At 40.8% G+C, this 21,536-nt stretch overlaps 1 protein-coding gene across 5 annotated transcripts; it reads left to right on the top strand.

Moving 5' to 3' along the window:
* The first annotated feature begins 55 nt into the window (after positions 1–55).
* On the top strand, positions 56–19,647 carry PTGR1 (prostaglandin reductase 1). 5 transcript variants are annotated; one of them, XM_088156655.1, is made up of 10 exons: positions 56–191; positions 8,924–9,030; positions 10,921–10,966; positions 11,669–11,728; positions 12,959–13,126; positions 14,911–15,028; positions 15,302–15,457; positions 16,892–16,997; positions 17,982–18,100; positions 19,000–19,647. In XM_088156655.1, exons 2-10 carry the CDS (start codon positions 8,925–8,927, stop codon positions 19,108–19,110), a joined length of 990 nt encoding a protein of 329 aa, XP_088012781.1. In that variant the 5' UTR covers positions 56–191; position 8,924; the 3' UTR covers positions 19,111–19,647. The 5 variants fall into 5 exon arrangements, with proteins under 5 accessions (XP_088012781.1, XP_088012782.1, XP_088012780.1 ...); XM_088156656.1 differs by having other exon boundaries at positions 68–201; XM_088156654.1 differs by having other exon boundaries at positions 75–214.
* Positions 19,648–21,536: the final 1,889 nt, after the last annotated feature.

The raw sequence follows: 21,536 nt of genomic DNA, 5'->3' as shown, positions 1-21,536 counted from the left end.
GGCCGTTAGGGGAGGTGTCTGATGGCGGCCGCCCCTCCGCGTCACCCGGCCTGCCCGCCCCGGCCGGGCGGGGCTGTGCGGGGCCTGGCCCGCCTTCTCGGGGAGAGGAGCGCCGCGCGGTTGGAAGGGGTGGTGTGCGGCCCAGGGCAGCCGCGCACGGCGAGGAAAGGGCTCCTTCTGCTCTGACGGAGGCACGAGCAGGCAGGACTGGCGGGTACCGGCCCCGTGAGGGAGGGCGGCCGGGGGCCTGCGGTCCCCGGGGAGGATGGGGTGGACGGAAAGGCGCTTGGGCGTTTGTGGCGAGTTCTGTAGCGGGGCTGAGGAGCATGAGCCTAAACTCCAGGCTGCGCGGGAAGTGTCTTTGTACCTTCCTGAAATTATATTAAAATGAAGGAAGTGCTGTTCTATACTTTCTACAAGCATTCCTACTATGCCACCTTCACTTCACTCTACCGCCTCCCTCCGGAAACAAACCAGATAAGTGCCATCTATGCCTGTTCAAATCTATTGGTGTAATTTGCATAAGCATTCTTCCATTCAAACAGAATTAGGGGAACTTGCTCAAAAGATGTGAGTACGTGTTACTGGAAGAAGAGTAGCTGTCTGTTCAGTGCTGCACTGCACTGGTCAGAGCAGGAAAGCAAAACCGGCTGGATGCGTTTACTCATTCCTGAGCCCGCTTTTGTTGTGCTGTGCTGTGTAAATAGACCGGGACTTTGCAGGCGGGCTCTGGCCTTGCCGGACAATGTTACTTCTGAGGTCTGCTGTAAAACCGTGTCCCGGACTACTGAGTTTGATGTTACTTCAGTAATTTGAAATAATCCAGACTGTAGGTCTGGATTTCATTAGGGAAACAACATAGTGTATTTGCTTGCTTCAGGAATTACATGGGATGCAGGTGTTTAAGGCATTAGTGTGACAGCACTGCTGCTGGAATTATTACAGCCAGAAGCGCTTGATGTCCCTTATCTGCTGTTCACTTGCTTACATCTGAAAACTATACTGGGAAAAATTATTTTGCAGTATGGACAAGAATCAGATTGATATTGTATAACTATACAGCCTGCTCTTTATGTAGCAAACTGAAAATGTTTCCAAATTATTTTTTAATCTGTCTTCTGTGGCAAACATGTTAAAGCGTCTCTTGCCTGCAGGAGGGTTCCTGGTTTGTTCCTGTTAGAGGTGGCTGCTTGAACTACATTGGAAGTGGCAGCTGGTTGTTTTTCAAATGGCCAAATTCATTCTCAGTGTGTGCTTGGTGGAGCTGGAGGCTGGGGAGCTAGTACTATACCTGCTCTAGCTGATCCTTTTCCTTCCAGACTAACCACTGCCTGAAATAAGGAAATGGAAATAAAGTAGAACCAGTCCTGATGAGAAACTTTATCCTATAAAGATAGGGCTTGTTCCCTATTTACATATGACATGGGAAAGAAAAACATAAGTATTAAGAAATAAGTTCTTAAGTAGATCCGTAATTGCTTTGACATCACAAGGCTTAAATTTGAGTGCTTCATTTTAAGAAATATAAAACCTAGTTGTGGCTACTTAACACACAGCACGTTGGAACAAATATAACACATGTTTTGAGGAAGAAAAATGCATTTTTAGCAGCTATCTAGGAGTGGTTTTGTTATTGTTATAGTAACTTTATAGTGAACTTCAGGGAAGTAAAATTCCAGCTGTTCAAAGAGCTAGTCAGTAGAACCCTCTGGAAAACTGCCCTTTTGAACAAGGAGTGGAACAGAGCTGACATATTTTTAAGGACACCTTCCATAGAGCACAAGAGCTAGTGATCCCCAGTCATGAGAAATTGGGTGAGGAAGGCAAGAAATCAGCATGGGTGAGTAGGGAACTGCTAGTCAAACTAAAAGGCAGGAAGGAAATGCAGAGGCAGTGGAACCAAGGACAGGTATCTGGAAATAGTGTAGGGACTCTGAGTGTGTAGAGATGGGCTGAGGAAGGCCAGGGGCATCTGGAGCTGAACTTGACAAAGAGTGCAAAGAATAACCAGAAGAGTTTCTACAGGTAGGTTACTCGGACAGGAGAGGTTAAGGAAAGCATGCACACACATACCACCATAGGAAATGCAGGCATGGCAAACAGGTAGCAATGTATGAGAAGGCTGAGGTACTGAACAACTTTTTTTGCCTTGGTCTTCAATGGCAAACCACCGCTCTTTCCACATCCTTCGAGTGGAAGGACAGCAAGGTAGGCACTGGAGTGGCAAAGTGTTTCCCACTTTAAGTGAAGGTCGATTGACAGGGTTGCATCTGTGAAAAATGCCATCCTAGGGGTCCCAGTGTCATGACAAAGAAGCCATCCTGCAGTGACATATGGCACCTGACAGATTTGCCTCATGCCACTGATCAACACTGGTCATGGTGTGAGCTCTGACAGAGATATTTCCTACAGTCTGTGAATGTGAGCATTCACCTAGCCCTACATCAGAGGCAAATTGGAGAGTTAAACGTGTCCCTGAATTGAAGGATTGTCCACCACAGGACAAAGTTCAATAGGTAGCCTACTACTAGCTGTAAATTTTTATATCCTTATGAAGGGCATCCAGAGTTCTCAGTTCTAGTAGAAAAAACGTCACTGAACACACATGAACAAATTCAGTGTAGGGCCTCCAAGGTGATGAAGGAAAACCAAGAGAGAAATGGCTTTGTTCATTACCCAGAAACAAAAGCTATTATTTCTGCTTCTTTCTTTAGCTGCTTAGCAAGACAGTATTAAGGGAATGGAACCTAGTTCATCTGAGGGGAATGCACAGTAAGAGATGATATATGTTGTTTGCTAAACAGTGTTTTCCAATAGCACATGTTATGTCCTGAGATTTCCTCCTGCCAAATCATGTCAAGGGCAGATATTAGAGCAGGTTGCCTGAAGAGGTTGTGAAATCTTTATCTTTTAAAAGTAATGCAACTTCACATGTATGTGTGCAATCTGATCTATGCTTCCACTATTATGTTTCCTTGGACTCTTTTTGACATCCCTCTTCTTTTTTTCCTCATGTCCCTCTAATTTCTCATTTACCAGTCTACTTAATATTACAAGATAACAGGTAACAGGTATCAGATCAGAGGTATGTATAAAACGCTTCAGCTTTTTTTGTCAGCTCACATCAACTGCTGTGCCACATAGAACTGGCCAGCTGCTAAGGTTGGAATAAAACCTTTAAGATCATCAAGTCCAACCTAACACCACCATTTTCACCAGTAAATGAATGTAGTTTTTCCATGTAGTAGACGTGTCCTCAGGTGCTGTATCTGTGTTTTTTGAACACTTCCAGGTATGGTAATTCCACCAGTTTCCTGGACAGTATGTTCCAGTTCCAGTGCTTTACAACCTTTTCTGTGAAGAGCATTTTCATAGCACCTTTGCTGAATCTCCCTTGGCTCAGCTTAAGCTAATTTCCTCTCATCTTGTTTCTTGGAGACTGGCCCTGCCTGGCTAAAGCCTCCTATCAGATATCTGTAGAGAGTGATAAGGTCTTTATGTGCAGTTTCTGAGAGCTGAATGCAACTGACCTATTTCCATGATGGAAAAATTCATTGACTTCCCGTTTCACTTCCCCCTGTGAGCTTGCTCCTTTGAACTTCTGTTGGAATTGCAGCTTTGTAAGTGCAGGGTCATACAGTCATTTAGCAGAGTGATAACTGGTCACCTCTGATCTTTGACCTTCTTCCAAGATTTGATATTATTGCATACATAAGTAAGTCTAGTTGCAGCTTTATTGTTTCATAATGCAGTGTCATGCTTGTGTGGATATTTGCAGTATGGTCTCTGCCAAAATTAGCATGGGAGTGGTTTGCCTTTACTTTGTTCTTACCACAGGGAAAAAATACAGTTGAAAAAGCATTGTTAGAACTAAGCCAGAGGTAATTCTTGCTAAAGCTTGTAGGCACATAGGATTTAAGGCCATATTCACTCCCAGGTAATTGATAATCCTTGTATCTCTATGGGAAGTCCTGAGGTAGCCTCTGGATTATTACTCCCTTGGCAGTATCTACTGCCAAGAAGTCTTTTTATCTTAGTTTGGGATTTTTTTTGTGGGTTGTGGTTTGTTTGGTTGGTTTTTTAAGGTATTTGTCCCTTACGCTGGTTCCTGGCACTTTGCTTTGAAATGCTGCAAAAGACTAATAAATTAGATCTAGGGGAAGAAAATAGATATATTGACGATTAGCAGAAAAACTTTGCTGCTATGGTTAATTTCTTCTCAGAGTCAATCTACAAACGAATTATGTCTGAGATACACTTTAGTCAGCTTTTAATCATACCCTTTTCTTCCAATGTGGGTGTGAGCCTAAGTGTATCTGCTTCAGAATGGAGATAAAAGGAAAAGTACCACAATCCTATCTGCAAACTGTGACTGTCAGGAAGATGAAGTGTTAAGCTAACCCATAATTTGAATTTAACTCATGTGACTGACAGGTTTCTAAGAGGATTTTGTCCTTAAGGTTAGTTTTGGCCAAGTCCAGGCTAAGAAACCATACCATGCCAGTCAGGAGTAACAGCTGAGGTTACTTAAGAAAGGTAAACTTTTCTTGCTTTGACTCATGCTCTCTAGAAAGCTTTACTACCTTTCTACTTTAATATGACAATTCCCAGATTTCAGGTATCAGCATTAGCTCTTCAGCCTTCAGTCAAACTATTTCAGTTTTCTCAGACTTGTCTGTCTCTTTTACTCTTGACTTTCTTTTCTAGTTGCTAATATGTTTTATGGTATTCCAGTTTTTGCCTCTTCCTTCTTCTCTTCCATTTTCCCGTGAACTGTGAACCTCCTTACCCATGCTGATTTTGGGGACTGAGCTGTGATTATCTGTGTGAGGGTTCTTTGCTTTCAGCTCTGCTACAGTTTGCAGCAGCTGCAGTGTCTGAACACAGATGGGATCTTTGCATTGTTACGTACATAATTAGTGCAAAAAGCCAAAACTTCCCAATCCCTTACTTCTTTCCTTGATACTCTTTATTATTTGATAACTTGATGGGCTAGACCACAGGGCAAGGAAGGTTTGAAGGACATCAGAATAAATGTTGTCTTGGACTTCAGTTTCAACAAAGGCTTTGATGGTTCTTTTTTAATAAAATCAAGCAGAAATACATCACCTTATTTTCAAAGTAGTCTTCTTACCACTGTCTGGGCTGTTCGTTCTCAATGTCATAGCAGTCTCTTTACTGTAACGATTATAATGGTCTTTGAAACACTTTATACAGAAAACACACAGAAGTGAAACAAAGAGCTTAAATCTACCAGCAAAAAGCTGTTAGATTAATATTCCTAATAATGATTTTGAGTCAAAATACTGGAATTTTGAAAATAGTGGAACATATTGGGAATTTTGTCAGGGACATGTTCAAAGAAACAACAATTTTCAGACATTTATATACACATGCAAGATTTATATAACATCCAAGATTTTTTTATAGACACTCAAAAATCTGCCTAATTTAATGCATCACGGTATATATGGTTTGTTTCTTTTAATTACTTCCAGAACATTTTGTCTATCTTTGTTTAATGGATAATCCAAGTTTTATCCAGCTTCATTAAATTTACTGTCCTGGTTAGACAATTACTATTGATTAAGTTTTCTGGGATGTACTCAACTATGAAATAGCTCCCTTACTGCACCTGCAATGTATTAATCAAGTATTCTGGGATGTATAGGCCTTTGACTCATTATCTTTCTCAAGATATCATTCTTGTTCTATGACTTCTAATCAATCTTTAGTTAATTTATAACCATTCAATAATTCTTTATTGAATTTTGTTCTTCAACTATTGATTAGGTTCTTTAAGAAATATGGGTCCATGAAATTCCTTTCTGCAGGTGCAGGGCTTTCCACTGACACTCAGCTAACACAGATCTAAATCAAAACCAGGTAAAATTACAGTCAGGCATTTTTTTTTAACTAACGAAATGTAATTCATTACCTTTTTTTTTTAAATCACAGAACTCTTAGTTAACTAAAATACAACTCACTGTCAAAATATTATTCAAACCTACTGACATTGAAAACAAAGTAGTATTACAGTTTACAAGAGCAGATTATTGCTCTTGGAGCTGAGACTGTGCCTATGACTTGCTTAGTCCAGTAAGATTTAACTGGAGCCTGCAGATGTCATATCACTGCTGTTTATCCTTTGGAGTTATTTAATATACTTAAGCAGTGTAATCCTTACTACTTCCTAAATAAACAAAATAATCTTACATGTGTCTGTGTTGTTTTCTGTTTGGTTTGGGGCTTTTTGTTTTATGACCTACAGGAAAGTCTCCTAGCCTTGAAGTGGCTATAATAATGCAATTTCAGTTGAAAAAGAGAAATAGCAAGCAGAAAATTTGTCCTGTTTCCAAAATCAGGCCTAAATATAATAAAAAAGAGTTTAGTGAAATTAGTTCTTCAATATTATTCCTAGGCAGAATCACTGCTCTGCTGCAAAAACCTGTGTATTCCAAAAAGTAGAGATCTTTGATAGGACGGTGAGGATTCGTGTGAGTGGAAGCACGTGAAGAAACAACAGAAGGGAGGCAGAAATGTCCTGTACTGATGGCACGTAGATTTGCAGATCGTCATGATTACAGCACGTTCAAAAGGGCCATGTAGGGAAAACAAAGGACAGCCTAAGCAAGTAACAAATTCCGGTACTAACATGTGAATACTGGAGCTATTAAGGTGGGATACTGGGAAAGTAAAGAACAGGACTGGTGCCTCGGAGACATACAGACAAAAGAGACAAAAAGCAGGGAGTCGGTACTGATGACTCACTAATGTGTGACAGGATTGAAGACAAAGCATTTCTCAATCAGCGTTGGCTCCTCGGGTATACAAATGGCACATCAGTGAATGGCTTGTCAGCCTAGCCCGCATCCCTTTGTCCCTGGTCATTCTTGGTTGTAGCACTTGGGTACCTATCTGAACGCAGAGCACACAGGTGGGATAAATCTCTCTCAATGCCTTTGAGTGTAAGCTAGTGAGTAGGATCAGTTTTGAGTTACTCTAAACTCATCTTTTGCTCCTGTAAACATGTTTTCTGGCTTTGCTTTGTTGTAGTGTCATGGTATCTTTTGTTACGCTAAACACTTTTGATACCAAAACGAATACGTAAAGCAGCAGACACTGCTGCAATGTAGACAAATGCTGGCTTCGGCTGCCTAGTTACCTACTGTAGGATGCTTTGACATTTATTTGGATGATACTTTCTTCATTTTGTGAGAGGCAATTTCCCCAGCACACACTTCTGGTGCAGGAAACCTTCACTTCTGTTGTGTTCCTTTGTCGTTGAGGAAAACGGAGTATCTCTTTTGTAACATAAAGTTGTTTAGTGCTGATTAGTTTCTGGATTTGGTGACTTATTCTTTTATCTAAATAGTGGAGAGCATGCCCTGTTCTCCCTGATCCTTACATGTGCGTCTTTTAACATATTGCTTAAACATTTTGCTTTTTTTCCCCAGGTCCTTGCTACTAATTAGCACTTCTGTGTTCGTGGGTTTTGTAGTTGAACACGTTGCTATATATTGGTTTCTTTACACTTTTCACCCTTCATATTGTACTTGTTTTCACAGAAAGAACAAAAGCTGAAGATTGTCCCCTGTACCAAGTTTTCTCCCTTGCTACACGCCTCATTGCAACATAGTTGGGGCAAAATGCCAAAGTTTGCTATTGTTTTTTAAGGTGGCTCATAGATAGAGGCTAAGCCACACGAGCTCTCCTTGCCTTAGGAACAGCGAACATGTCAGGGCACACACCATGAGTGGTGAACGTATGGGCCGTTTGCTGTGTAAAAGTATGAATTAGGCAATGAAATGGACATTAATTTTTAATTAGATATTTCTGCTCAGAGGTAGAACTCTTAAGAGTTTCAGGCTGGATGGGTAAAATGCAATTTGAAAAAAACTATTGTGGTGGATAGTCTTGGTCTCGCGACTGCAATATTTTGTGGGTGCTAGAACCACGACTTTTATGCATTGAGCATTGCGTGCTTGACAGCCGTGCCTGTGCAATTGGCTGGGCACTGAACTGGGGGGGTTTGAAGGGTTAATCTAAAATCTTTTTGGCAAGAAGGTGAATCACAATGGGTGTGCCTTATGCAATGTTTGCTGAGGGTTTACACTTACTCCTAGGGAAATCTACTGAGGGCGGTACTTGCTGGCAGTAGACATTTTCACCCTTTTTAAGTGAGTGTGACTGAAGGAGTCCAGCCACCGACTGAGCAGACACGGAAGGTTATTCACTTGTCAGCAGAAGACCCAGTTTTCACCTACCTGCTCTAAGTATAAGCTTCTCTTTCTTTGTTCTTGTTGATGCACTTGTGTGTTAGAAGGGAAAAGGACCTATGAGAATAGAATCAAAGCAAGTAATTTGTTTCTATCTTGTATGGAAATTATTGGGAGCAATGTGCTCCCAGTTCCAAGCTCTGAGCTTCGCAACTGGAGAAATATTTTCTTTCAATATGATGAGAGTCACAGAGAGACGTCTTGCTTACCTTTATTTTTCTCACTTGCACTTTGGTTCAAGCTTGTAAAAGTTTAATTCAGTAGACACCTCAGGTAATGGGGGCAATAGACTTAAGTTTAATTATTTTTTTCTAAAGGATTTTTTTTCCTCCTAAAATAGTAGATTTTCCTTCTTTAGTATCTTTCGAGTAGGAGTGGTACATTTTGCTGGGATGACTTCTCACATGAGGACTTGCTGCCAGCAGGCAGGGAGATCTGACAGGTCACAGGAAGATCTGTGTTGCTAAAGCAATGAGGAGACTTTTCTGACGTTTTCTTAACCTGGTGATATTACTACAGAAGCAAGCGCACATTATCGGTGTTATAGGTGTTTTGCCTGATTAAATCTAAACCAGCCCCATGAGCAGCCCAGCACTTTTGGGCATCACTTTGACAGGTGTGCTTTGTTTGTATTTGTTGCACAGGATGGTGATTGCCAAGGCATGGGTTCTAAAGAAGCATTTTGATGGTCTTCCCAAAACCAGTGACTTTGACCTGAAAAAGATAGAGCTACCAAATCTAAAGGATGGAGGTGAGCAGAGTGCTACCTGTTACTACTGATTTTTCTGGAGGTTATGTGATTGCCGATGTGTATGGCGGTAGATCTGTAAACTTTGTGTTTCTCTTTGGAATTTCAAAAATTGCTGGCTTGTGCACTTTAAAGGAGAAGGACAATTGCTGAAGAAGTATACTTATGGGATTGGTGGACCTTGGCTTCTGATAATGTCCTTAGAAACGATGATTGAATTCTAAGTCCATTACACAGCAATTGGGGCATACCTTTCACAGTTTCATGCTGCCTATTCACACTTGATTCCAGGTGACAAAGGCATTGGAACGTGTTTGCAAATGGACAAAATTACCGAAGAGATAGGGCCTCAGAACCAACAACTACAAGGAAAACAGAATTTGTTTAATGCAGAAAGAGAGAAGTGGACTGTGACACAGAACCAATGAAGTAATTGTATTAAGACTAATACGCTTTACTAGTAAAATGTTTTGATCTACTTTAATTTGCAAAATCCTTTGGAAAAAGATGGAGAACATGATACCCTATAGGAGTACGTTTGCAGTGGAGTTTTTCATGCTGATAGGGAAAATATTGAGGATAGTGCTGCAGGAGAGCCAGAGTGACTGCACTGGGAATGAGCCTGCAGCTGAAAGACCTCGGGGCTGGAGTCAGTGAAGGTTGATTTTTGTTTTCAAGAAGATGGCAAGATTTCTGCCTGCATTCAAAATCTCCTTTTTTTTTGCCAGTCCTTATCTTATTTGATCTGTTGCAACAAGAAGAGAGGTTAAATAAATAGAAAAAAAATAGAAATAGAGAAATATAAATAGTAGGAAAAAAAAGGTTTTTTTTCCTGTGTTTCTCTGTTTTGAGAAGAGTAGGAATATGATGACTTATTAACATATCAACAGCAAGATTTGTTGATAAAAGAATGAACTTTGATTTTTGGTTTCACGTGGACATTTGTACCGTATTTTCTGGAGCCTCGTACCACCACTTATCATTTGCAAAATTTGCCACACTCTGAAAGGTGTGCAGAAGGAATTGTGCAGGAGGATATTAAAGTACCAATTATGTTTATAACTTAAATGTTTGAAAACTCGTTTCTTCTTACATAAATGGGTACACTTAAAAATGTCATGCCTGTGGGTATTAAAGAATAGGGTGTATTTTTTTACTTCTATTTTAATTCCTAAAGCAAAAAGAGGCATAAGTTCACACTACAATGACACTTTTAAAGACAATGGCCTTCCTTGTTATGTTACATGGCTTTCCTGCTCACTCTTGAGTAATGGGAAGGTCTTTACATCTGAGTACATTTCTAGCTTGTACTAGCTAGACCACTGCAGCACAGGCAATGAAGAATATTAGAAGGTGGAGATGAACCACTAAAAGTGCTATGTAAATGAGAAGTTTAAAACATGTTTAACAATGTCTTTCCCAAGAACTAGTGTTATTAGAGACAGTGAAGTGGATTAGGCTACTTAGAAAAGATAAACTAATGCCTTCTGTTTAAGGCAGCCAAGTAGTTTATATTTGACCTGTGCCACCCTCTTCTGGCTGAATAATGGGATGACATTTTATATACTTCAAAATTAAATTAGGGTTTTGTTTAGAAATTCTGGCTGCTTGACCCCTCTGTAGAGAGAGCAGACACATGCAAAATTGCAGGGTTGAAAATAAGATAGTTTCCTAAAGCTGCACTGGGAAAAGTTTCTTTTTCAACAGCTTGCCAATAACCCAAAACTAATGAATGTGGTAGTTGTTTCTGGTAGGTTTTCCCTAAACAAAGATGGGATATGGGGATTTTGAGCTATCAAGAGTTCCTGTCAATTTAGCTGAAAGACTGACTTGTGGAAACTATGTGGTACTGGGCTGTTAATATCCGGAAATTTACTTTATCTTTCATTGCAGAGTTGCTGCTTGAATCAGTGTTTCTCAGTGTTGATCCTTACATGAGGTATACCTTTTTGTCCTTTCTGAATTTCTGGCTAAAGCACCTAATTTGATTTGCCACTTAAACCTCAAAAAAACAGTGGGCAGCACACACTGTTGCCAGAGTCTCAATACCTTTGTCTGCTTTTAAAAATATATATGTTAACTACAAGTCTCAAAATATGGAGCTGTACCAGATTTAGCTAGACATTGGGGTAACATTTTTTCTGCCTTAGACTTTTCTTAGAATTAGCTGTTGTTCCTTGTCATGTCTTCAACTGGAATGCAATGTACTCAGATGAGACTGAAGCCTTGTAGCTTCTGCTTAATTTAACTTACCGAACTTGTACTTAAGGACACATATTCTAAGTTGGACATTGCTGATATTCCCAATCAGCGGTAGTTAAAGCACAGAGAGACTGGGTAGTTTGAAGGGGCATTGTGGACACTAAATTCAGAGATATTTCTCTGAGTCTCAGGCTCCTTGTAGTGGTGGACCATGTTGGGAAGATTATTGCTATCATCCCTCCAACACTTCTGCCCAGGGTGCCCAAGTAACTGACTCTGGAAAACATCCTGTTATGCTGTTACAATGACAAGTTATTTGGGATCTATTCAACAGCACTGCTGATACTCTGTTCCTGGGTCAGTTTCTACTACTTTGTAGTGTGTCTGGAACATTATTTAAGTTGCATACAGTAAGCTGTGTTTTTTTCCTGTGTTGCAGACCTTACAGTCAACGGCAGATGAAGGAAGGTGACATAATGATAGGCACGCAGGTTGCCAGGTAAGACCTTCAGTTCCTATTATCAGTGTGCATGGCAGATCTCAGCCGGAATGTGCTGACACTCAAGACATCTGCAGCCTATGTTACTCATGCTTGACTTGTGTCTGCTTACTGACATTCCACAATGACATTCTGACATTGTGTTTTTCCTCTAAGAGCCTCTTTTGGCTTTCTGGAGAGCATTTAAACCTGTGATAAAATCTGTGTGTTGTTTCTGGTGATAATGTCTTCAAAGGCAATTTTTACAAGTATAAAGGACCAACCATTGTATTTGACAAATACAAGTATAAAGGACCAACCATTTTGAACTTCACATTTTAAAACCTGGTGTGCTGGTAGCTGCATGTCTGCAACTATGCATGCTATCTACTCCAGCTGAAAATACCTCCACATGACCAAGGATACAGCTCTAGCCAAAAGGTTACATAACCTTAAATCCATCCTTTTCCCAAGCTTGTGGTAATGTAGCTACACAGATGTTTCCCTCTGTCGGCTTGTTCCTGCTGTGCTGCCTGTAAGTTGCTGCCTAGGAACATCTGTGGCCTTTGACTCCTGTGTTTCTCTGCAGAAACATTGAGGGCTGGGATAAATTAACAATCAAGTCTGATGAAGCAGAAGGTCAACTGTTTCTAATAATTCTAAGGTGCTTATCTGCCCCTTTCCAACACAGTTTTCTTGTTAAGCTAAGAAAGTCGAATTTTCATTTGGCATAGAGACTGCTGATATGGATATCTCCCTGATTTTAGATACTGATTTTTATCTAGTTTCATTACCCCAAGAGGTTCCATCTTCAGGATTTTCAACTTGTGAATGAGGTGCAGGTTGTCTGAGAACAGACAGCCTATCAGCAACTCCTTGCTGTTCCATACTTTAAACCCAGCATCCTCTTTCCTGCATTCTAACTCACAGAAGCCTGGTCTGATCTCAAACCAAACTAGTCAAAGAAACAGTTGGCACTGTATGGGAAAATTTGGCTTCTTGTGGGCGGGGCTGAATCTAAAATCATCTTGCCGCTATCTCCCTTGTGATAAGAGGTTGTGAACATTTCAGGAAAGACACTTGTCACCTACAGCATCAGCAGGTACCGGATAAAAATCATGACGTGAAATATTTCTTTTCTGAATCACAGGAAGAATGGAACAGCCAGTATTGATTGGTTTCTAACAAGATGTGTTTTTGGTTTTGTTTGGTTTTGGTTTGTTTTTTTTTTTTTTTTTACTTTTTAAACAGGATTGTAGAAAGCAAAAATCCTGCTTTCACAGTGGGGACCTTTGTCGTGGGTGACAAGGGCTGGAGAACACATTTTATCTCTGATGGGAAAGACCTACAACTCCTTCCTTCCAATTGGCCGGAATCACTCCCCAAATCTCTAGCTCTTGGAACAGTTGGCATGCCAGGGTAAGTTTTGAGATAAAAAGCCAACTGTCCCCTGGATTTTGCTGTGCAGGAGGTTTCTGGCTGTCTATTTTGACCTTTGTCTTGTTCTTTCAGCATATTGCCTATTCACACTGTTGAAAAAGGTGTGCTTCTGGATGCCCTTGCCCTGTATAGGGCATAAAGTTTGGCCCATCCTCTACATGAGAGGAGATTTGCCTTGGAGATTATTGTGCCTCTCCTTGAGAAGCTGTAATAAGTCAGAAAGAGGATCCAGGAAGAGATGGAAAGAATCTAGTTCAGTCTGTGTTAACCTCAGTGAAAAGGCTCAAACTTCACTGGCACCTGGACTAGTCTGCTTTTACTGATTGGGCTCTTTTGCTATCACTGTATTTCTAGAATCAACCCCAAAATGCAAAAGACAGATGCATTATCATGCAGCAATATAGATGTCCTTTAAATTGCACTGCAGCAGACAGAACTGCTGTGCTTTGGAATCCGTATTTACTATTGGAATCTACTTGCATTTCTTACCTCATTCTCTGTAGTTTTTATGGGAAATCGGGATTTAGTCAGTCCTAATGATCTGGAAGGCTTTCAAAATGATGGTAAAATTGTGTGTGGTGGAGAACTTCGCAGATTTCATTTTACCATCAGTCAACATGCATGTGTATTTTTCTAGGTGTCTTATAGAGGGATTCAGTTAGCTCTTTCAGTTGAGACTATGTGGAAAGCTCTAAGCTTGACTTTAGAAATGAGAAGAAGAGTTTTGTGGGATTCTTGGCCAGTTGATGAGCTACTTTAGTGGTTCCTACAGATTACTTGTGCACTGGTGAGACCTGAAGTACAGTTTCCAGTTTTGAGACCCTCACTAAAAGAAAGACTTTGAGGTGCTGGGGCATATCCAGAGAAGGGCAGCAGGGCTGATGAGGGACCTGGAGCACAGATCTGATGAGAAGCAGCTGAAGGAGCTGAACTTGTTTAGTATGGATGAAAGCAGGCTCAAGGAGATATTATTTTTCTGTACAACTACCTGAAGGACGTTGTAGCCAAATGGGGTCAGGTAACAAGTAATAGGACAACAGGAAATGGCTTCAAGCTGCGTTAGGGGATGTTCAGGTTAGACATCAGGAAGAATTTCTTCACAGAAGAGGTTGTCAAGCATTGGAACAGGCTATCCTGGGAAGTGGTGTATTCACTATCCCTGAAAGTGCTCAAGAAAGCACGATGTGGCACTTAGCACTAAGGTTTAGTTGGCAAGGTGGTAATTGGTCAAAGGTTGGACTTGGTGATCTTGAAGGTCTTTTCCAACCTTAACAATTCTGTGTTTCACCCAGTAGCCATATGAGTTTGCAGCGAGCCCATCAGTTCAACAAATTTTTCTTATCCGTTTTATCTTTTTCTGCCAGCTTTAATTTGTGATGACAAAATTAATCTCTAGTAGATACCAACTGGCAACTGACCTCTGTCTAACTTGGATTTACTGTCTCTTCCAGTATGTAACTGAGTTGTCACAGAGTAATCTGTATTTCTCCTTTTGACTAATGAGCACAATGAAAACTGTTTTCACCTTAGAGAAATTTTTGCCTCAATATTCTCTTTCCCAGCAGTGTATCTGTGTTTTTTTTTCCTGGGATGGCTGTGAAAAATTCAAATTAAGAAAGCTGGATTAAGTTTTGTATTTCACAATATAGGAAAACTTAATCTTGTTTTGGTAGTGACGATATTTTGGTTCAGTGTGGTCAAGTCATTCCTCTATATCTGTCATCTTTTATTCCTCACTGAACATTCTTTCCTTTTCTTTGCAGCCTCACTGCATATTTTGGTCTGCTGGAGGTCTGCAAGATGAAGCCAGGAGAGACAGTGCTGGTTAATGCTGCAGCTGGTGCTGTGGGCTCTGTGGTGGGGCAGCTTGCTAAAATTGGGGTGAGTGCCTTGAACCGCTCATACTTGCTGCTGGAAGACATAGCTGTAAAACAGGGCAACAGGGGCATGAATGATCAGTAGGAGAAGCATCCCTGAAGGCATGCTTACACTAGGGAAAAGCTCCTGAAGACATAGCAAATGTAGTTGGATGTTTCAGGAGCTCATATGCTGACAACAACCTTACTTTAAGGGTTAGCCCTTCACCCAGCACACTATGAGTGCAGCCTGTGTTGTCAGGGGACGTTTATAAATGTTCTTCTCCTTTCCTTGCAGGGTTGCAAAGTGGTTGGCTGTGCTGGCTCAGATGACAAGGTTGCCTATCTGAAAAAAATAGGCTTTGATGAAGCCTTTAATTACAAGACTGTTAAATCTCTGGATGAAGCACTGCATAAAGCCTCTCCTGATGGCTACGACTGTTTCTTTGACAATGTAAGTTCAGAGAGAAGGCCTTGCCTTGAGCAGCTGTCATTTTCTTTAAAGTGTAGCAGAAACTCAATATTGTAATCGTTTAATTGAAATCTACACCATGATTTCAATACGGAGATCCATTTAATCAAGCAGTGGTCTCTGTAGGAACTTACTGCTTTTCTGTTCCCTTCCCACACTTATTTCTGCAGCTGACTTAAGCAGTAACAGAAAGAACAAAATCCAAAAGGCAAAGCTGGATTATTGGCAGTATTTGTGAATGGAGAGAGAGAAATTTTACTTCACTCTCTGAAAAGCATGGCACATTTTGGGGACGTTACAGTCACAGTAACATGAAACTGATCCAGTCCATTCCTGGTCCCACCTTCAACCACAGGCAGTTCTCTGCTATTGCTGAAAAGGGAGTGAGTGTGGATGGTTCCACATCATGTGGTCATGGAGGCTGCTTTGATACCTGTAAACAAAACAGTAGCAAGGCCCACTTGCAAAACTACTGGAGCAGCCCTCAGAAAGTTTCTGACATGTCCCAAATATAGCTGAAATTATTGAATGTCAGTTCACTTTCAAAGTAAAGAACTAGCTCTGTCTCTTCTGATTTCCTACTACAGCTAACATATGCATTATACCTAATAATTTAATACCTGGCCACAGGGGTATTAGCTGATATACCAGCCTTAAACTTCCTGGCTAGGTACCCGATTTAAAAGAAGCCATCATCACCTCTTTATCATGTCTTTCCTGCAGCAGTGCTTCTGCCAGTCCAGGGACTAAGGCCGTGGTGTTTTGCCTTTCTCTGGCAATTGAAAAGAATCTTTGGTGTCAGGACAAAATGCTTGTCTCTGTGGCAGTAGCTTCTGCCACTTTGTTTTAGCCTTCCAAATTTCATGTCCCGTGCTGCTAAGGTCTTAAATACGTTTTATGGTCATGTCCATTCCCTTCATTCTCACTTCCGACTTTTGTGCTGAGCTCCCCACAGCAGCATATTTTCTCACAGCTTTTGACTATTAAAAGCTTCTTTTCACAGCATATACCTGTTGTGGAGATGAGAACCATGTAGTAAAAAGTTTACATCACCACGATGTAAAGATGGAAAATTGCAGACTGGTGTGTGGGAAAAGCAGAGTTGCTGTTCTTAGTGCCCTTAGGAAGAGGCTTCTATGTGCTAGTCCTGCCTGATGCTTCCAAACCAAGCTTCACGAAGCAGATTTGGAATTAAAACTGATTCCCTGCATTCATAACTAATTTTTAAAAGAGTGAGATTGAGTCCTCATAGCACTGTGTAAATGCAAGTGTTTCTGCAGCCACCAAGTCTTTGGAGTAGTGGAAGTTGCTTCCCCTGACAACCTGTTGGTGCAACAATCCAGTGTTGGCAGATTTTGGCAGTCAGTGCTAAACACTGAGTTGTCTCTAATGCTGCACATGCTCTGGTTCTTGTAGGTGGGTGGAGAATTTGCCACTGTTGCTATCAACCAGATGAAGAAATATGGAAGGATTGCAGTCTGTGGTGCCATCTCTCAGTACAATGACTCTGTGCCTCAGAAAGGTGAGGGCCTTTATTGTGTCAAAATTGGTTTTCTTTTTGGTGATGGCAAAAAGACATTACAGAAGTCTACTGTTTACTTCCCTGTGCCATTTGAGTGTATGTATGTGTATACATTTGGGTAACTGCTGCTGTGGGACACTGGGACCATGTTCCTTGTGTTGTGTATGTGCACTCATCCTCCTTTGTGCACATTATCTGGTGACCATCAGCTGCTTAGAAATGAAGGACTGGCTAGAATACATAAAACAGGACTCCACACGGCCCTATGCAGATACAGATCAGCAGAATGCAGGTGTGATGTCATGATGTCATTTATACAGTAGTACACACATGGTTTTCCCTCAAGTCCTTAAGGTTTTTGTTGTTTTTTTGTTTTCCATAAGACTTCAGCTACTAATAAAACTGCTGAGAAATGTGAGTGAGTGAATGAATATTCATTTTCAATAGCATTAAATTTCCCAGATTTGCCTTCTAAAAGAAATAGGAGGATTCTCTTTGGTAGCTGACCAACTTTGGACTCTCAGATCACTTAAAAAAAATGAAACAGGTTTCTGGTAGTGAGGAAACTATAACACATTTTTCTGATTGAGAAAACTGTTTTTCTAGAGTTTATAACAAATTTTGAGAGTTAGAGAGAGCATGAGAGCCTGTCAGGCTCGAACAAGGTCTTAAAACAGTATTTTTGAGATTCAGCTTAAGTCCCTCAGGTGAAACTGAGGCCACTTTATTTCTGAATGAAATTGCTTTCAGAATTGTTTAGCTCTGTAGCTTTATGGATCAGGCCTTTGTCTCCTAGGTGACTGTCTGTCCATGAATCTTTGGTCTTTTGTGCTGGCAATTTTTTTTGGAAGAACCATCTGTTTCTTCTGGCTGAAACAAAGTGATTCAATGCTCTTTACTGGCTAAAAGGTCTCTTGGTGCATTGGGACTTACTCTGAATGAAACTGATATTGCAGGTGGCTTGCTGTTTCTTTTCTCTTGCAGGGCCTTATGTGCAGATTCCCATGGTTTTCAAAGAGCTTCAAATGGAAGGGTTTATTGTTACCCGATGGAACAACCGCTGGAAGGAAGGTCTGCAGGCCCTGCTAAAGTGGGTCGTGGAGGTAAGGAAGGAAAGAGCAGTTGTTTATAAGGTGTACTCACACTGCAGATTCCATCTCTGCAAGAGGTCTCTTGTCATAGCTGTTCAGGTGAGGTCCCAGCATGACACTTTCCTTCTCCCTGACTTGATCCTTGAGACTCTTGGGGACACTTAAACCATAGTAAATATGTCTGATCCCTTCTGTTTTGTTGAGACCTCTGATATGAGCTTGTAGACTCCAATATAATGCAGACTACATGTAGGCTTTGAAGAAGCGTGCTTCCAGATTAATTCAAAATACTTATCTGGTAATGAAGATTTTCATATTTAGAGTAATTCCTGTATTCTCATTCAGTCATTTGTAGTATGGGCCAGGATTTCCATTGCAGTATTGTGCTGAATTTACTGGAAGGAATGAATGCTTTTATAGTAAAGGGACTTACTAGGGAATTTCTTATATTTTATTTTTCTAGGTGGTGGCTGAGTTAGTAACCAAGTTGGTTCATGGTTGTGAGAAGTTTGTCAGTGTGAACACTAAAGGCTAAGAGGCTCTAGCTTTTACAAACATGAGGATTTGGGATAGGTCAGGTTTTGATAATTCAATTTGTAATTCTGTACATCTGAATGAACAGGCCTGGCTTTGGGGAAATGATCCCCTACCCTATTTGCGGGCCAAGTAGCAATAAATCTATCCTGATATGTTTTTACAGCATAAAAATTTACTTTTGCTTCCTGTTATGACTCCAAGTGGAAGGTTTTACAAAAAAAGCAGATCCTCACAAGAGCCAGCCTGGTTTTGCAGTTATCCTGGTGCATGCCAGTTTGCATGTTTCAAATTAATTATATATGCTGGAGAAAATTTTATGGCAATTTATTCAGTTTTGGTGCATGAAAATTCATCAATTTCCTTTCTTTTGACAGGGAAAGGTGAAGTACCATGAACATGTCACCGAAGGATTTGAAAATATGCCAATGGCTTTTATAGGAATGTTAAAGGGAGAAAATCTTGGAAAAGCTGTTGTAAAAGTGTGAAGATCAGGTCTTCCTGGGAGACTGGAACATGGGAATGTTAATGTTAAATGCTTTTAATTCACTCATCAAATCATACGATCGGTATATTTTGCTGAATGTTCGGCAATCATAACTTCTATTAATAATTTGGCTACTAAGTCTCAGTATATTCCAATTGCTTTGCACTTGAAGAAATTGAGAATTGCTTCCCAGAGCTACACAAAACAAAGTGCCTTAAAATTGCTGAAAATCAGAACTGTAATAGATTTGATAGTAGCTTGAACCTTTCTATGAGCAGGCATGTAGAAAGGAAAATCAATTAGAAAAGCTGTGCTAACAGAGGGCACATTTAATTTTTACCTACTGATTTGGCCCAGAACTTTACAAGGGGAATTTTTTTCAAACCCATATCAAGGAGCAGAGAACAAGCTAAACTAACAACATTTAGAGATTCCAGCTTCCTCTCTAGCTGGCTTCTTATTTTTCTTTTATTAAACAGTATAACTAGCTCAGTTATTCTGAAAATATGGAAAGGGAAAATAAATCTCTTAATGTATACTTTGCTTGTGTTACAGTTCTATTTGTAAAACAGTCTCTTTCATTTCCTTGTGGTTAACACAGAAGAGCTAAAATATTACAAGGACTTGTTTATCCCAGCAGATCTCAGTACAGGTGATATGGAGAGATTACTAATTTCCTTGCAAAACTTGTCATGGGTATCCAAGCTTGGAGCTGGCCTTGCCATAGTGTTCACCCTGGCTCTCCGGGAAGGTGAGATGAGTATGATGGCCCAACTGTGTTAAATTGGTGTCCAGCACACACAGTGTGCCAAGCAAAGGAGACACACGTTAGTAACAGTAAATAATTTTAGATGTTCTGAAAAAGAACAAGGACCTATGGGATACAGACAGGCATTGAAGGTGATGGTGATACATTTTCAGTCACTGTGGAGGACTTCTTGGTTAGTTTTAAGGTTTCATTCTGGATCCATGAAGAGAGATCTCAAGCAGCCTTAATATCTTTGCAGTGTCAGGATTAGGCTCTCTGTATGTCAACAAAAAGAGATCACTTATTTAAGATGTAGATTGACAGTACTTGATGAGTGGACTTAACAGAACACCTGACCTGACCTGAAATGCAGGTCAACTGGCCCCTGGGAAATAATGAATCTTGGCACAAATAGGGAATAGGTTCTGGTAGCTTTATAGTGTTTTCTGAGGAGAGTGAATTGACAATTTGAGTTAGCTCCAGTGCTGTGGCTTTACATTGGCTACTGAGGAAGATCTGTGGACTAATACCACTGCGTATCATGTAAAGCAGTAAACCAAAAAAGATAACTTGTCAGTAGGCTTCAGATGCATTGAGTAGAGTTGAGCTGTTTTGTGGTGGCTTCTTGTTGAGGCATTTTCAGAGGGCTTGCAAGTCCTAAAATCCTGAATTGTTTGAAGTCCAGTGAATTAATGATCTCTTGTTTCAAGTAGAGTGACGATTGGGAAATGAATTAAGAATAGCCACGTGGAGTTCCTGTCTCTTGGTCAGAGTTGTAGAAAGATTTGTCAGTTAGAATAATCCTGGCACAGCCTGTTTCCTCTTAAAATACTTACCTGTACATTCCCCTTGCTGTGTGTAGATTTTATGCTTCATAAATAGCACTTGATTTTGCAAGGCTGTTTAAACATGAAAGTATAATTTTTCTATGTAAAACACCACACACCTCTGAACTTCTCTGGGGAATATAGCTATATCTTCCTGAAAATTCAAGTTTTCTGTTACACATCAAGAACACTGCCACCACATTAATAATGACAATTATATCTCATTGTCTGGCACTGTCTGGAGATCTTGCAGTAGTTTCTTACTGTAAGCTTTGTTGTCCTCAAAATTCTGTTTGTGGAACAATACCTGGATTTTTCCACATATTGAAAATAAAAAGGAAATACTAAAAATTGTGGTTTTTCCCCTTGTAGCAGTGGCACAAGGCAGAAGGTTTCTCTGTTTCCCCTGGCTAGTGAAGCAAGCTAGTTCTGAGAGTACAGCCAGGGTGATGAAGTTAACAAGGTGCCGGATGCAGCAATGTGTTGCTGGGATTGGCTTTTCTGCCAGTAGATGGCTGTACGTGCTTTTAGGGGGCAGAGCGTGGGTAGTGCCATGCAGGCAGTCCGGCCTGTCCTCTGACAGCTGCACAGGGCCTGTAAGCAGCAAACACTCTGCCAGGCACCCCCTCCCCTAACATTATCATGAACTGAGCTCAAAGGCTTGCTAGGAAAAGGTGAGCTCCAGTGGTCCCACTGGCTGTCAGAAGGTGTTGCAAGGGCTTGCCTCGGGCTAGGTCAGTTCAGCAGTTCTCCATTGCGTGTGTTTGCAAAGGCAGAAAGGGTGTCAGCTCTTCCCACGGTGCAGTGGTCATTCTTAATCACCTGGCAGCTGTGGCTGATACTCATCGCTGG

Source organism: Sturnus vulgaris, chromosome Z (assembly GCF_052056855.1).
Source record: "Sturnus vulgaris isolate bStuVul1 chromosome Z, bStuVul1.hap1, whole genome shotgun sequence".
In the NCBI taxonomy this organism is placed as follows: Eukaryota; Metazoa; Chordata; class Aves; order Passeriformes; family Sturnidae; genus Sturnus; species Sturnus vulgaris.
Note: the sequence above shows the minus strand (reverse complement) of the source record. Positions and strands in the feature narration are given on the sequence as shown.